Source organism: Procambarus clarkii, chromosome 73 (genome assembly GCF_040958095.1).
Source record: "Procambarus clarkii isolate CNS0578487 chromosome 73, FALCON_Pclarkii_2.0, whole genome shotgun sequence".
Lineage (NCBI taxonomy): Eukaryota > Metazoa > Arthropoda > Malacostraca > Decapoda > Cambaridae > Procambarus > Procambarus clarkii.
Genome location: NC_091222.1, coordinates 7,050,797 through 7,066,632, shown reverse-complemented (window position 1 = coordinate 7,066,632; position 15,836 = coordinate 7,050,797). Strand labels below are relative to the sequence as shown.

At 49.8% G+C, this 15,836-nt stretch overlaps 1 protein-coding gene across 1 annotated transcript in view; it reads right to left on the bottom strand.

Annotated features, from left to right (window-relative positions):
• Nucleotides 1–3,599: 3,599 nt before the first annotated feature.
• Nucleotides 3,600–15,836, bottom strand: part of LOC123748530 (uncharacterized) — a 61,016-nt gene continuing 48,779 nt past the window's right edge. Inside the window, exons 4-5 of the mRNA XM_069312753.1 lie at nucleotides 12,184–12,634; nucleotides 3,600–3,750 (exon numbers count right to left, since the gene is read on the bottom strand). Coding sequence (XP_069168854.1) covers nucleotides 3,600–3,750; nucleotides 12,184–12,634 — 602 coding nt within the window. The remainder of the gene's footprint in view (nucleotides 3,751–12,183; nucleotides 12,635–15,836) is intronic.

Sequence of the window (15,836 nt, the reverse complement as noted above, 5' to 3'; positions counted from 1 at the left end):
TAATTCTCTATATACTTCGAAAGATAAAATTCTTACCTTTATGCGGACATTTCATATATATATATATATATATATATATATATATATATATATATATATATATATATATATATATATATATATATATATATATATATATATATATATATATATATATATATATATATATATTTATATATATATATATATATATATATATATATATATATATATATATATATATATATATATGTATATATATATATATATATATATGTATATATATATATAATATATAACTCGTTATAATGTTATTGTCCAACCACTCATTGCAATGTTCTTGACCAACCACTCATTGCAATGTTCTTGACCAACAAATCATTGTAATGTTATTCACCAACCACTCATTGTAATGTAATTGTCCAACCATTCACTGTATAATGATTGTCCAATCATTCAATGTAATGTTACTATCCAACTACTCATTGTAATGTTACTGTTCCTCTCTCTCCCTCCCTCCCTCCCTCTCTCTCCCTCCCTCCCTCTCTCCCTCACTCAGCAGCAAGAGCACTCACCACCACTGCAGCAACACAGTAGAACACTTAAGTAGAGAGGAGGAACATCATCTCCTTGTCTCGGTAAATGTTTCTTAAAACTTGTGAGACCGTTCACTACCCGCCAGAAATATTTCCTGCGCATAAAACAATGCAAAAACCTCCGTGATGTGTGTGTGTGTGTGTGTGTGTGTGTGTGTGTGTGTGTGTGTGTGTGTGTGTGTGTGTGTGTGTGTGTGTGTGTGTGTGTTCTCACATACTTGCTCTCATCTATTCGAGTCTTCAGCATCCAGCTCTAGTTCTTGGCCCTTGCCATTTCATCTGCCAGTTTCCTGTTTTAGGGATATCGAACCCCTGCCATGGGGGGGGGGGCCATTCCCCATGGCGCCAGGCGTCGCCCCGTGACGCCAGCTTCAACCGCGTTTGACGCCATCCGCCAGTACCCATGCACCTCGCACGGGCACTGGCCAGGTGCCAGTACCAGTGCCCTGGGTATTCCTTGCACCCATGTGTGGAGGTCCTTGACAGGAACACTTGCCCTAGTTCTGGCTTGTGTGTCTACACCCCACAAACAGCGGCCATTTTGGTCATCCATTTCTTATGTTTTTCTGCCTGTTCTGGTGACAGATATTTGTGTGAATGTGGAGTCTGGTTATTACCTGTCCCATTGACGGAGCACATGTGATTACCTGAGCATCCTATTGAGCGCCTGGGCATCCTATTGAGCGCCTGGGCATCCTATTGAGCGCCTGGGCATCCTATTGAGCGCCTGGGCATCCTATTGAGCGCCTGGGCATCCTATTGAGCGCCTGGGCATCCTATTGAGCGCCTGGGCATCCTATTGAGCGCCTGGGCATCCTATTGAGCGCCTGGGCATCCGATTGAGCGCCTGGGCATCCTATTGAGCGCCTGGGCATCCTATTGAGCGCCTGGGCATCCTATTGAGCGCCTGGGCATCCTATTGAGCGCCTGGGCATCCTATTGAGCGCCTGGGCATCCTATTGAGCGCCTGGGCATCCTATTGAGCGCCTGGGCATCCTATTGAGCGCCTGGGCATCCTATTGAGCGCCTGGGCATCCTATTGAGCGCCTGGGCATTCTATTGAGCGCCTGGGCATCCTATTGAGCGCCTGGGCATCCTATTGAGCGCCTGGGCATCCTATTGAGCGCCTGGGCATCCTATTGAGCGCCTGGGCATCCTATTGAGCGCCTGGGCATCCTATTGAGCGCCTGGGCATCCTATTGAGCGTCCGGGCATCCTATTGAGCGCCTGGGCATTCTATTGAGCGCCTGGGCATTCTATTGAGCGCCTGGGCATTCTATTGAGCGCCTGGGCATTCTATTGAGCGCCTGGGCATCCTATTGAGCGCCTGGGCATTCTATTGAGCGCCTGGGCATTCTATTGAGCGCCTGGGCATTCTATTGAGCGCCTGGGCATCCTATTGAGCGCCTGGGCATCCTATTGAGCGCCTGGGCATCCTATTGAGCGTCTGGGCATCCTATTGAGCGCCTGGGCATTCTATTGAGCGCCTGGGCATTCTATTGAGCGCCTGGGCATCCTATTGAGCGCCTGGGCATCCTATTGAGCGCCTGGGCATCCTATTGAGCGCCTGGGCATTCTATTGAGCGCCTGGGCATCCTATTGAGCGCCTGGGCATCCTATTGAGCGCCTGGGCATCCTATTGAGCGCCTGGGCATCCTATTGAGCGCCTGGGCATCCTATTGAGCGTCTGGGCATCCTATTGAGCGCCTGGGCATTCTATTGAGCGCCTGGGCATCCTATTGAGCGCCTGGGCATCCTATTGAGCGCCTGGGCATCCTATTGAGCGCCTGGGCATTCTATTGAGCGCCTGGGCATTCTATTGAGCGCCTGGGCATCCTATTGAGCGCCTGGGCATCCTATTGAGCGCCTGGGCATCCTATTGAGCGCCTGGGCATCCTATTGAGCGCCTGGGCATCCTATTGAGCGCCTGGGCATCCTATTGAGCGCCTGGGCATCCTATTGAGCGCCTGGGCATTCTATTGAGCGCCTGGGCATCCTATTGAGCGCCTGGGCATCCTATTGAGCGCCTGGGCATTCTATTGAGCGCCTGGGCATCCTATTGAGCGCCTGGGCATCCTATTGAGCGCCTGGGCATCCTATTGAGCGCCTGGGCATCCTATTGAGCGCCTGGGCATCCTATTGAGCGTCTGGGCATCCTATTGAGCGCCTGGGCATTCTATTGAGCGCCTGGGCATCCTATTGAGCGTCTGGGCATCCTATTGAGCGCCTGGGCATTCTATTGAGCGCCTGGGCATCCTATTGAGCGCCTGGGCATTCTATTGAGCGCCTGGGCATCCTATTGAGCGCCTGGGCATTCTATTGAGCGCCTGGGCATTCTATTGAGCGCCTGGGCATCCTATTGAGCGCCTGGGCATCCTATTGAGCGCCTGGGCATTCTATTGAGCGCCTGGCATCCTATTGAGCGCCTGGGTATTCTATTGAGCGCCTGGGCATTCTATTGAGCGACTGGGCATTCTATTGAGCGCCTGGGCATCCTATTGAGCGCCTGGGCATCCTATTGAGCGCCTGGGCATTCTATTGAGCGCCTGGGCATCCTATTGAGCGCCTGGGCATTCTATTGAGCGCCTGGGCATCCTATTGAGCGCCTGGGCATTCTATTGAGCGCCTGGGCATTCTATTGAGCGCCTGGGCATCCTATTGAGCGCCTGGGCATCCTATTGAGCGCCTGGGCATTCTATTGAGCGCCTGGGCATCCTATTGAGCGCCTGGGCATTCTATTGAGCGCCTGGGCATTCTATTGAGCGCCTGGGCATTCTATTGAGCGCCTGGGCATCCTATTGAGCGCCTTGGCATCCTATTGAGCGCCTGGGCATTCTATTGAGCGCCTGGGCATCCTATTGAGCGCCTGGGCATTCTATTGAGCGCCTGGGCATCCTATTGAGCGCCTGGACATTCTATTGACCATAAAACCATAGGCTTCATTCAAGCCTATTAAATCACACGATAAATTGCTATGAGGAGATGAGAGAGAGAGAGAGGGGGGAGGGGGAAGAGTCCTCTTGCTTAATTTGCATTTAATGGGAAGGTGAACCCCGACTCTGAGAGCGCCATGTCCGAGGAGGACCTACAGTGGAGTGTCACTCGGTTAACTGACCCGGGACGTGTGCCCATTGCTCCGAGAGCTGCTGCATCTTGAACAGCTTTAGCGAGCCATCTGCCGTATGCAAATTAGTCACATTGCATGAATATAGTCGCAGGCATGAAAAAGAGATATGCAACGCTGTGCATAGCCTTGTCATGCAGGGTGCCTGACAGTCTTACCTCGAGAGTCTTGGCATGCGTTGTGTTTATCAGCTTTGCCATGCATGGTGCTTGACACGACAGTCAGGAAATAATTCATTAAATAATTCATAATTCATTCATTGGCTCAGTGAAGGCCAGTCGTCCATGGAGACCCTCCTTGAGGTTCATGGTCCGCCAGGATGAGTAAGGAGAGGTTGACTGTATTTTGTGTGACTGTCGTGAAGCCTTCGACACAGTGGCACATTGCAATGTTTGGACGACAAGTCTGGAGTTCCTGAGAGAACACTCAGTTAGGAGAAGGAATACCTAACGGGTTGATTACAGACATTGACTGTTAAGACAGCGACGTCAATATGGAAAACATCAACGAGTTCCAACCCAAAACTGTCAATACTTGATCTCAATTGGCCACACAGACACACACCAAGAGAGCTCTACCATCACCAGGTGGCCACACACACACACCAAGAGAGCTCTACCATCACCTGGTGGCCACACACACACACACCAAGAGAGCTCTACCATCACCTGGTGGCCACACACACACACCAAGAGAGCTCTACCATCACCAGGTGGCCACACACACACACCAAGAGAGCTCTACCATCACCAGGTGGCCACACACACACACCAAGAGAGCTCTACCATCACCAGGTGGCCACACACACACACCAAGAGAGCTCTACCATCACCTGGTGGCCACACACACACACCAAGAGAGCTCTACCATCACCTGGTGGCCACACACACACACACCAAGAGAGCTCTACCATCACCAGGTGGCCACACACACACACCAAGAGAGCTCTACCATCACCAGGTGGCCACACACACACACCAAGAGAGCTCTACCATCACCAGGTGGCCACACACACACACCAAGAGAGCTCTACCATCACCAGGTGGCCACACACACACACCAAGAGAGCTCTACCATCACCAGGTGGCCACACACACACACCAAGAGAGCTCTACCATCACCAGGTGGCCACACACACACACCAAGAGAACTCTACCATCACCAGGTGGCCACACACACACACCAAGAGAGCTCTACCATCACCAGGTGGCCACACACACACACACACAACAAGAGAGCTCTACCATCACCTGGTGGCCACACACACACACCAAGAGAGCTCTACCATCACCAGGTGGCCACACACACACACCAAGAGAGCTCTACCATCACCAGGTGGCCACACACACACACCAAGAGAGCTCTACCATCACCAGGTGGCCACACACACACACACACAACAAGAGAGCTCTACCATCACCAGGTGGCCACACACACACACACCAAGAGAGCTCTACCATCACCAGGTGGCCACACACACACACACACAACAAGAGAGCTCTACCATCACCTGGTGGCCACACACACACACCAAGAGAGCTCTACCATCACCAGGTGGCCACACACACACACCAAGAGAGCTCTACCATCACCAGGTGGCCACACACACACACACACACCAAGAGAGCTCTACCATCACCAGGTGGCCACACACACACACACACACCAAGAGAGCTCTACCATCACCTGGTGGCCACACACACACACACCAAGAGAGCTCTACCATCACCAGGTGGCCACACCTGGTGTAAGGAAGTGTTTACTAAGTTTAGTAAGGAAGTGTTTACTAGAGTTGGACGTGACGAAGGCTATAGGCCCAGATGGAATCTCCCCTTGGGTTCTAAAGGAAGGAGCAAGAGAACTGAGCCTACCACTCTCCATAGTGTATAACAAATCACTGGCAACAGGGGAACTGCCAGATACTTGGAAAGCAGCTAACGTAGTCCCGATATACAAGAAAGGGGATAGACAGGAGGCACTGAACTACAGGCCAGTGTCCCTAACCTGCATACCATGCAAGCTGATGGAGAAGATTGTGCGAAAAAAACTAGTGGAGCATCTGGAGCGAAGGAACTTTGTAACACAGCATCAAGATGGGTTCAGGGATGGCAGGTCCTGCCTCACAGGGTTACTTGAATTCTACGACCAGGCAACAAAAATAAGGCAAGAAAGAGAAGGGTGGGCAGACTGCATATTTTTGGATTGTCAGAAAGCCTTTGATACAGTGCCACACAAGAGGCTAGTGCGAAAGTTGGAGATGCAGGCTGGAGTGAGAGGGAAGGTACTCCGGTGGATAGAGGAATACCTAAGCAACAGGAGACAACGAGTCTGTGTGAGGGGTGAGGTCTCAGATTGGCGAGACGTCACAAGTGGAGTCCCGCAGGGGTCAGTCCTTGGACCTATACTGTTTCTGGTATATGTAAATGATCTCCCAGAGGGTATAGATTCGTTCCTCTCAATGTTTGCCGACGATGCAAAAATTATGAGGAGGATTGAAACAGAGGATGATAGTAGGAGGCTACAAGATGACCTGGATAGACTGAGTGAATGGTCCAACAAATGGCTGTTGAAGTTCAACCCGAGTAAATGCAAAGTAATGAAACTAGGCAGTGGAAACAGGAGGCCAGGCACAGGATACAGAATAGGAGATGAAGTACTTAATGAAACAGACAGAGAGAAAGATCTAGGAGTTGATATCACACCAAACCTGTCTCCTGAAGCCCACATAAAGAGAATAACGTCTGCGGCATATGCGAGGCTGGCTAACATCAGAACGGCGTTCAGGAACCTGTGTAAGGAATCATTCAGAATCTTGTACACCACATATGTAAGACCAATCCTGGAGTATGCGGCCCCAGCATGGAGCCCGTACCTTGTCAAGCACAAGACGAAGCTGGAAAAAGTCCAAAGGTATGCTACTAGACTAGTCCCAGAACTAAGAGGCATGAGTTATGAGGAAAGGCTGCGGGAAATGCACCTCACGACACTGGAAGACAGAAGAGTAAGGGGGGACATGATCACAACCTACAAAATCCTCAGGGGAATCGACCGGGTAAACAAGGACGAACTTTTCAACACTGGTGGGACGCGAACAAGGGGACACAGGTGGAAGCTGAGTACCCAAATGAGCCACAGAGACGTTAGAAAGAACTTTTTCAGTGTCAGAGTAGTTAGCAAATGGAATGCATTAGGAAGTGATGTGGTGGAGGCTGACTCCATTCACAGTTTCAAATGTAGATATGATAGAGCCCAATAGGCTCAGGAATCTGTACACCAGTTGATTGACGGTTGAGAGGCGGGACCAAAGAGCCAGAGCTCAACCCCCGCAAGCACAATTAGGTGAGTACAATTAGGTGAGTACACACACACACACACACCAAGAGAGCTCTACCATCACCAGGTGGCCACACACACACACACACCAAGAGAGCTCTACCATCACCAGGTGGCCACACACACACACCAAGAGAGCTCTACCATCACCTGGTGGCCACACAGACACACAACAAGAGAGCTCTACCATCACCAGGTGGCCACACAGACACACACACCAAGAGAGCTCTACCATCACCTGGTGGCCACACACACACACACACCAAGAGAGCTCTACCATCACCTGGTGGCCACACACACACACACACACACACACACACCAAGAGAGCTCTACCATCACCAGGTGGCCACACACACACACCAAGAGAGCTCTACCATCACCTGGTGGCCACACACACACACCAAGAGAGCTCTACCATCACCAGGTGGCCACACACACACACACACACCAAGAGAGCTCTACCATCACCAGGTGGCCACACACACACACACACACCAAGAGAGCTCTACCATCACCAGGTGGCCACACACACACACCAAGAGAGCTCTACCATCACCAGGTGGCCACACACACACACACACACCAAGAGAGCTCTACCATCACCAGGTGGCCACACACACACACACACACACCAAGAGAGCTCTACCATCACCTGGTGGCCACACACACACACACACCAAGAGAGCTCTACCATCACCTGGTGGCCACACACACACACACACACACACACACACCAAGAGAGCTCTACCATCACCAGGTGGCCACACACACACACCAAGAGAGCTCTACCATCACCTGGTGGCCACACACACACACCAAGAGAGCTCTACCATCACCAGGTGGCCACACACACACACACACACCAAGAGAGCTCTACCATCACCAGGTGGCCACACACACACACACACACCAAGAGAGCTCTACCATCACCAGGTGGCCACACACACACACCAAGAGAGCTCTACCATCACCAGGTGGCCACACACACACACACACACCAAGAGAGCTCTACCATCACCAGGTGGCCACACACACACACCAAGAGAGCTCTACCATCACCAGGTGGCCACACACACACACACACACCAAGAGAGCTCTACCATCACCAGGTGGCCACACACACACACACACACCAAGAGAGCTCTACCATCACCAGGTGGCCACACACACACACACACACCAAGAGAGCTCTACCATCACCAGGTGGCCACACACACACACACACACCAAGAGAGCTCTACCATCACCTGGTGGCCACACACACACACCAAGAGAGTACCTGCCCAACATGTACCTGCCCAACATGTACCTGCCCACATATATACCATGATGTACCTGCCCAACATGTACTTGCCCACATATATATACCATCATGTACCTGCCCAACATGTACCTGCCCACATATATATACCATCATGTGCCTGCCCAACATGTACCTGCCCACATATATATACCATCATGTACCTGCCCAACATGTACCTGCCCACATATATATACCATCATGTACCTGCCCAACATGTACCTGCCCAACATGTACCTGCCCACATATATACCATAATGTACCTGCCCACATATATATACCATCATGTACCTGCCCAACATGTACCTGCCCACATATATATACCATGATGTACCTGCCCAACATGTACCTGCCCACATATATACCATGATGTACCTGCCCAACATGTACCTGCCCACATATATATACCATCATGTACCTGCCCAACATGTACCTGCTCACATATATATACCATCATGTACCTGCCCAACATGTACCTGCCCAACATGTACCTGCCCACATATATATACCATGATGTACCTGCCCAACATGTACCTGCCCACATATATACCATGATGTACCTGCCCAACATGTACCTGCCCACATATATACCATGATGTACCTGCCCAACATGTACCTGCCCAACATGTACCTGCCCACATATATGCCATGATGTACCTGCCCAACATGTACCTGCCCACATATATACCATGATGTACCTGCCCAACATGTACCTGCCCACATATATACCATGATGTACCTGCCCAACATGTACCTGCCCACATATATATACCATCATGTGCCTGCCCAACATGTACCTGCCCAACATGTACCTGCCCAACATGTACCTGCCCACATATATATCATGGCCACGTGTCATGATACCAATCACAACTTTCTCCCAACAATTACCAACACGAAATTTTATAGTTTTTTTGGGAGATAATTGAGGAGAGAATTCATAACTCATTTGTTTGTTTTGTGTGTGTTTTTGTGTGTGTTTTTGTGTGTGTGTGTGGCACGCCGCGAGTGCCCATTAAACGTATATTATGCTCTGCTTGTCTGTTTGTCTCTGTTTTAGTTTTTTGTCATTTTTTTGAAAGCGAAAGGCTGATAATTCGAGCAGTGAACACAGGCTGTGTTTACAAGCGAAGTCTGGCTCCAGTCTTTTGAAAATTTCACCATTATTATTATTATTATTATTTGATGTTCTTATTATTATTTATGTAAACTACGATCTAAATTATTTTTGTCTTGTAATTGATTTGATTTAATTTTTGTTTTAGAAGAAATATTAGACTTGTTATTACTATAACAGTGGTAGTTATTGTGTTAAGTAGGGTTATTAAACCAGGGTTGTTATTATTATTATAAACAAGCTCGTAGTGCTTCGGGGCTCGTAAACTGTTTAATTAATGTAAACTGAGCAGCCATGATTGAGGAAAGATGTACAGGTTTCGTTAGTGGATAGTTCAGTGCTTGATGACTGCTGGCAAAGAGAGTTCAGCACACCACTGGAGGATGGAAGGAGCAGAGGACACATGTTATCGACATACATATTTCTATACACACGAAATGAGGTGATTACGGGGCTATTCATGCCCGTGCCACCTCGTAGCTGGCTTAATCTTCATCAATCAGTCAAATAATCACTTGTTAGGACATTACAGTAGAACAAATAATACAATCTCGTTTTCTGGGGGACAGGAAGCCTGTGTATATATATATACTTTAGGCTTGCATTGAGGTCACCCGACACTTGCCCCCCTCCCCCCCTAAAGGTGGAACTACACTGCCCCCCCCCCCTTAAGGGTACAACCCCTACAACCGTTGTCTTACTACCCCGGGTACCTATTTCCTGCTAGGTGAACAGGTGCATCAGGGTGAATCAGATAGTAATGAGTGCTTCAGGGTGGGTGAGTACACACACACACACACGATAATAAACACAAAATATAACCACTTTCATTCATCTTTATTCAAGTGATATGGAAAAAAATGCAAAACACTCATTCAACACACAAAGAGTTATTCATTCTCAAATATAATTTTAACGTCACTAGAGTAACATCGACAACAAAAGCAAAACTCCAACTTTATAATAGCAACAAAAAAGTGCAGAAAACATGATAAAAAAAACAACTTATGAACATCAATGAGTCATAATTACTCACGTCAGAGTGAATATAAAACAGCCCTTGACCCTCATATGGCAACACCAGCCCAAAAATTGCTCCATAATCTAACAAAAAAATACACAAATAATTTAAAAAAAAAGAGTAGGTGAACTCAATGACATGATTATTAGACACTAATTGATCAATATCTAAATTATATATAATGTAACCTAATGCAGAATTGCTATAATTAGTAATTATGAAGATCACGGGGTGGCAACACTCTCCAACTCAGGGTATCAAAGACTTTTTTTATTATCTTTTATCGATTATTGGGAAAAAAAAAAGTTTGACGAAAAAGACATCGTTTGGAATGGTAAGAGATGAGAGATTAGCGCGCTCGGAAAAAATCGCAGATTTGGAAATGGCTGAAATTGAGTTGGCTTGGAAGCGTGAATTAAAATCAACGCTAAAATGATTATTTCGTATAATAATTATAATCCAAAATGATTATAACCCTTTCGATTATTGCAGGGTCGGCGTTCGATCCCCTAAGGTCATATGGTGATTGGGTGCCGTTCATTCACTCTAGCCTCATATCCCAGCTCCTTGTCCTAATTTCCCAGCTCCTTGTCCTCATATCCCAGCTCCTTGTCCTCATATCCCAGCTCCTTGTCCTAATTTCCCAGCTCTTTGTCCTCATATCCCAGCTCCTTGTCTTCATATCACAGCTTCTTGTCCTCATACCCCAGCTCCTTGTCCTCATATCCCAGCTCCTGGCCCTCATATCCCAGCTCCTTGCCCTCATATCTTAGCTCCTTGTCTTCATATCCCAGCTCCTTGTCCTCATATCCCAGCTCCTTGTCCTCATATCCCAGCTCCTTGTCCTCATATCCCAGTTCCTTGTCTTCATATCCCAGCTCCTTGCCCTCATATCCCAGCTCCTTGTCCTAATTTCCCAGCTCCTTGTCCTCATATCCCAGCTCCTTGTCCTCATATCCCAGCTCCTGGTCCTAATTTCCCAGCTTCTTGTCCTCATACCCCAGCTCCTTGTCCTCATATCCCAGCTCCTTGTCCTCATATCCCAGCTCCTTGTCCTCATATCCCAGCTCCTTGTCCTCATATCCCAGCTCCTTGTCCTCATATCCCAGCTCCTGGCCCTCATATCCCAGCTCCTTGCCCTCATATCCCAGCTACTTGTCTTCATATCCCAGCTCCTTGCCCTCATATCCCAGCTCCTTGTCCTCATATCCCAGCTCCTTGCCCTCATATCCCAGTTCCTGGCCCTCATATCCCAGCTCCTTGCCCTCATATCCCAGCTCCTTGTCTTCATATCTCAGCTCCTTGCCCTCATATCCCAGCTCCTTGTCCTCATATCCCAGCTCCTTGTCCTCATATCCCAGCTCCTGGCCCTCATATCCCAGCATCTTGTCCACATATCCCTTCAAAGTCTTATAAACTCATAATGCTAAGTGCTTTCTCCTCATAATTGCCTCACCTTACCTTCTCATAATTACCTCACCTTACCTCTCTCCTCATAATTGCCTCACTTTACTCCTCTTTCGCATAAATTGATATCCAATATATATTTTGTATATAATTTTCCAGTTGGCTGGAAGCAACAGTGTGTGTGATCAAGCTCCCCACAAGCATACCCTGGCCCCCAGCCTGGGCTTGGAGAGTAAAGGAACTGTCAGAACCCACTCCAGGTATACTCAAGGGACACTCCAGGTATACTTAAGGTATACTCAAACTTTTCTCCAGGTATTAATGATATAATCTTCAGTTCGTTCCGTGGCTTCTGAGTACTCTCTGAAGCTTTCCTTGGCTTCTGAGTACTCTCTGAAGCTTTCCTTGGCTTCTGAGTACTCTCTGAAGCTTTAATTGGCTTCAGAGTATTCTCTGAAGCTTTGCTTGGCTTCTGAGTACTCTCTGAAGCTTTTCTTGACTTCTGAGTACTTTCTGAAGCTTTGGTTGGCTTCTGAGTACTCTCTAAAGCTTTCCTTGGCTTCTGAGTACTCTCTGAAGCTTTTCTTGGCTTCTGAGTACTTTCTGAAGCTTTGCTTGGCTTCTGAGTACTCTCTAAAGCTTTGCTTGGCTTCTGAGTACTCTCTAAAGCTTTCCTTGGCTTCCGAGTACTCTCTGAGGCTTTTCTTGGCTTCTGAGTAGTCTCTGAAGCTTTCTTCGAGGCTTCAAGGAAGTACTCTAAGGAAAAGATGTTGCTATAACGCTTACAGACACGAGCACACGCACTCAAGCACCCCACAGACACACGCACTCAAGTGTCCCACAGACACACGCACTCAAGCGCCCCACAGACAAACGCACTCAAGCGCCCCACAGACACACGCACTCAAGTGCTCCACAGACACACGCACTCAAGCGCCCCACAGACACACGCACTCAAGCGCCCCACAGACACACGCACTCAAGAGCGCAACAGACACACGCAATCAAGAGCCCCTCAGACACACGCACTCAAGCGCCCCACAGACACACGCACTCAAGCGCCCCACAGACACACGCACTCAAGAGCGCAACAGACACACGCAATCAAGAGCCCCACAGACACACGCAATCAAGCGCCCCATAGACACACACTCAAGAGCCCCACAGACACGCAGACAAGTGCCCCAAAGACACACACACAAGTGGCCCACAGACACACACACAAGTGCCCCACAGACACACACACAAGTGGCCCACAGACACACACACAAGTGCCCCACAGACACGCAGACAAGTGCCCCACAGACACACACACAAGTGGCCCACAGACACACACACAAGTGCCCCACAGACACACACACAAGTGCCCCACCGACACACACACAAGTGCCCCACAGACACACACACAAGTGCCCCACAGACACACACAAGTGCCCCACAGACACACACACAAGTGGCCCACAGACACACACACAAGTGTCCCACAGACACACACACAAGTGGCCCACAGACACACACACAAGTGCCCCACAGACACACACACAAGTGCCCCACAGACACACACACAAGTGCCCCACAGACACACACACACACAAGTGCCCCACAGACACGCACACAAGTGCCCTACAGACACACACACAAGTGGCCCACAGACACACACACAAGTGCCCCACAGACACACACACAAGTGGCCCACAGACACACACACAAGTGCCCCACAGACACACACACAAGTGCCCCACAGACACACACACACAAGTTCCCCACAGACACACACACACAAGTGCCCCACAGACACACACACACAAGTGCCCCACAGACACACACACAAGTGCCCCACAGACACACACACACAAGTGCCCCACAGACACGCACAAAAGTGCCCCACAGACACACACACACAAGTGGCCCACAGACACACACACAAGTGGCCCACAGACACACACACAAGTGCCCCACAGACACACACACAAGTGCCCCACAGACACACACACAAGTGCCCCACAGACACACACACAAGTGCCCCACAGACACACACACACAAGTGCCCCACAGACACACACACACAAGTGCCCCACAGACACACACACAAGTGCCCCACAGACACACACACAAGTGCCCCACAGACACACACACACAAGTGCCCCACAGACACGCACACAAGTGCCCCACAGACACACACACAAGTGCCCCACAGACACACACACAAGTGCCCCACAGACACACACACAGAGGTGCCCCACAGACACACACACACAAGTGCCCCACAGACACGCACACAAGTGGCCCACAGACACACACACAAGTGCCCCACAGACACACACACACAAGTGCCCCACAGACACACACACAAGTGCCCCACAGACACACACACACAAGTGTCCCACAGACACGCACACAAGTGCCCCACAGACACACACACAAGTGCCCCACAGACACACACACACAAGTGCCCCACAGACACACACACAAGTGCCCCACAGACACACACACACAAGTGCCCCACAGACACGCACACAAGTGCCCCACAGACACACACACAAGTGCCCCACAGACACACACACACAAGTGCCCCACAGACACACACACAAGTGCCCCACAGACACACACACACAAGTGCCCCACAGACACGCACACAAGTGCCCCACAGACACACACACAAGTGCCCCACAGACACACACACAAGTGCCCCACAGACACGCACACAAGTGCCCCACAGACACGCACACAAGTGCCCCACAGACACACACACAAGTGGCCCACAGACACACACACAAGTGCCCCACAGACACACACACAAGTGCCCCACAGACACACACACAAGTGCCCCACAGACACACACACAAGTGCCCCCACAGACACACACCCACACAACCTCTACCATATACGTACATCCCCTCCTATCGACCCGGGGGCTAATCAAGCAAGATCAAAGTTGATGCTCCACCACCTGTTCTATCAATCAGCTGACTCTCGGAATAGTTAATCGCCCCAATCAGATTTGGTGTGGCCGCTGGAACACACTCCAGGTCACAGAGGCGAGTGTCAATTGCATTATTATTGGATTATCTGTCTCTCTGCTACCGCACCAAGCGACCATTTTTTTTAGCATTATTTTGACTCCCACACAATAGTGTTTTGTGCGATTATTTCCATTCTTCTTCTTCTTCTAATATAATATCTGATAGTATTGTTATTATTATTATTATTAATTATATTTTCATGAAGCCTCTCTGTTTACAGGTCAAACGCCTCGTCAGCTTGGTCGACGTCACACCTGGGTACGTTGATTGGAGGTTACATCCTTCAGGGGGCCAGGTGTACATGGGGCCAGTTGTACATGGGGACATGTGTACATGGGGGCCAGGTGTACATGGGGGGGCAGGTGTACATGGGGGCCAGGTGTACATGGGGCCAGTTGTACATGGGGGCAGGTGTACATAGGGCCAGGTGTACATGGGGGGCAGGTGTACATGGGGGCCAGGTGTACATGGGGCCAGTTGTACATGGGGGCAGGTGTACATGGGGCCAGGTGTACATGGGGGCAGGTGTACATGGGGCCAGTTGTACATGGAGGCCAGGTGTACATGGGGCCAAGTGTAAATGGGAGCCAGGTGTACATGGGGGCCAGGCGTACATGGGGCCAGGTGTACATGGGGGCCAGGTGTACATGGGGGCCAGGTGTACATGGGGCCAGTTGTACATGGGGACAGGTGTACATGGGGGCCAGGTATACATGGGGGCAGGTGTACATGGGGGCCAGGTGTACATGGGGGCCAGGTGTACATGGGGGCAGGTGTACATGGGGGCCAGGTGTACATGGGGCCAGGTGTACATGGGGGGCAGGTGTACATGGGGGCCAGGTGTACATGGGGGCCAGGTGTACATGGGGCCAGTTGTACATGGGGGCAGGTGTACATAGGGCCAGGTGTACATGGGGGGCAGGTGTACATGGGGG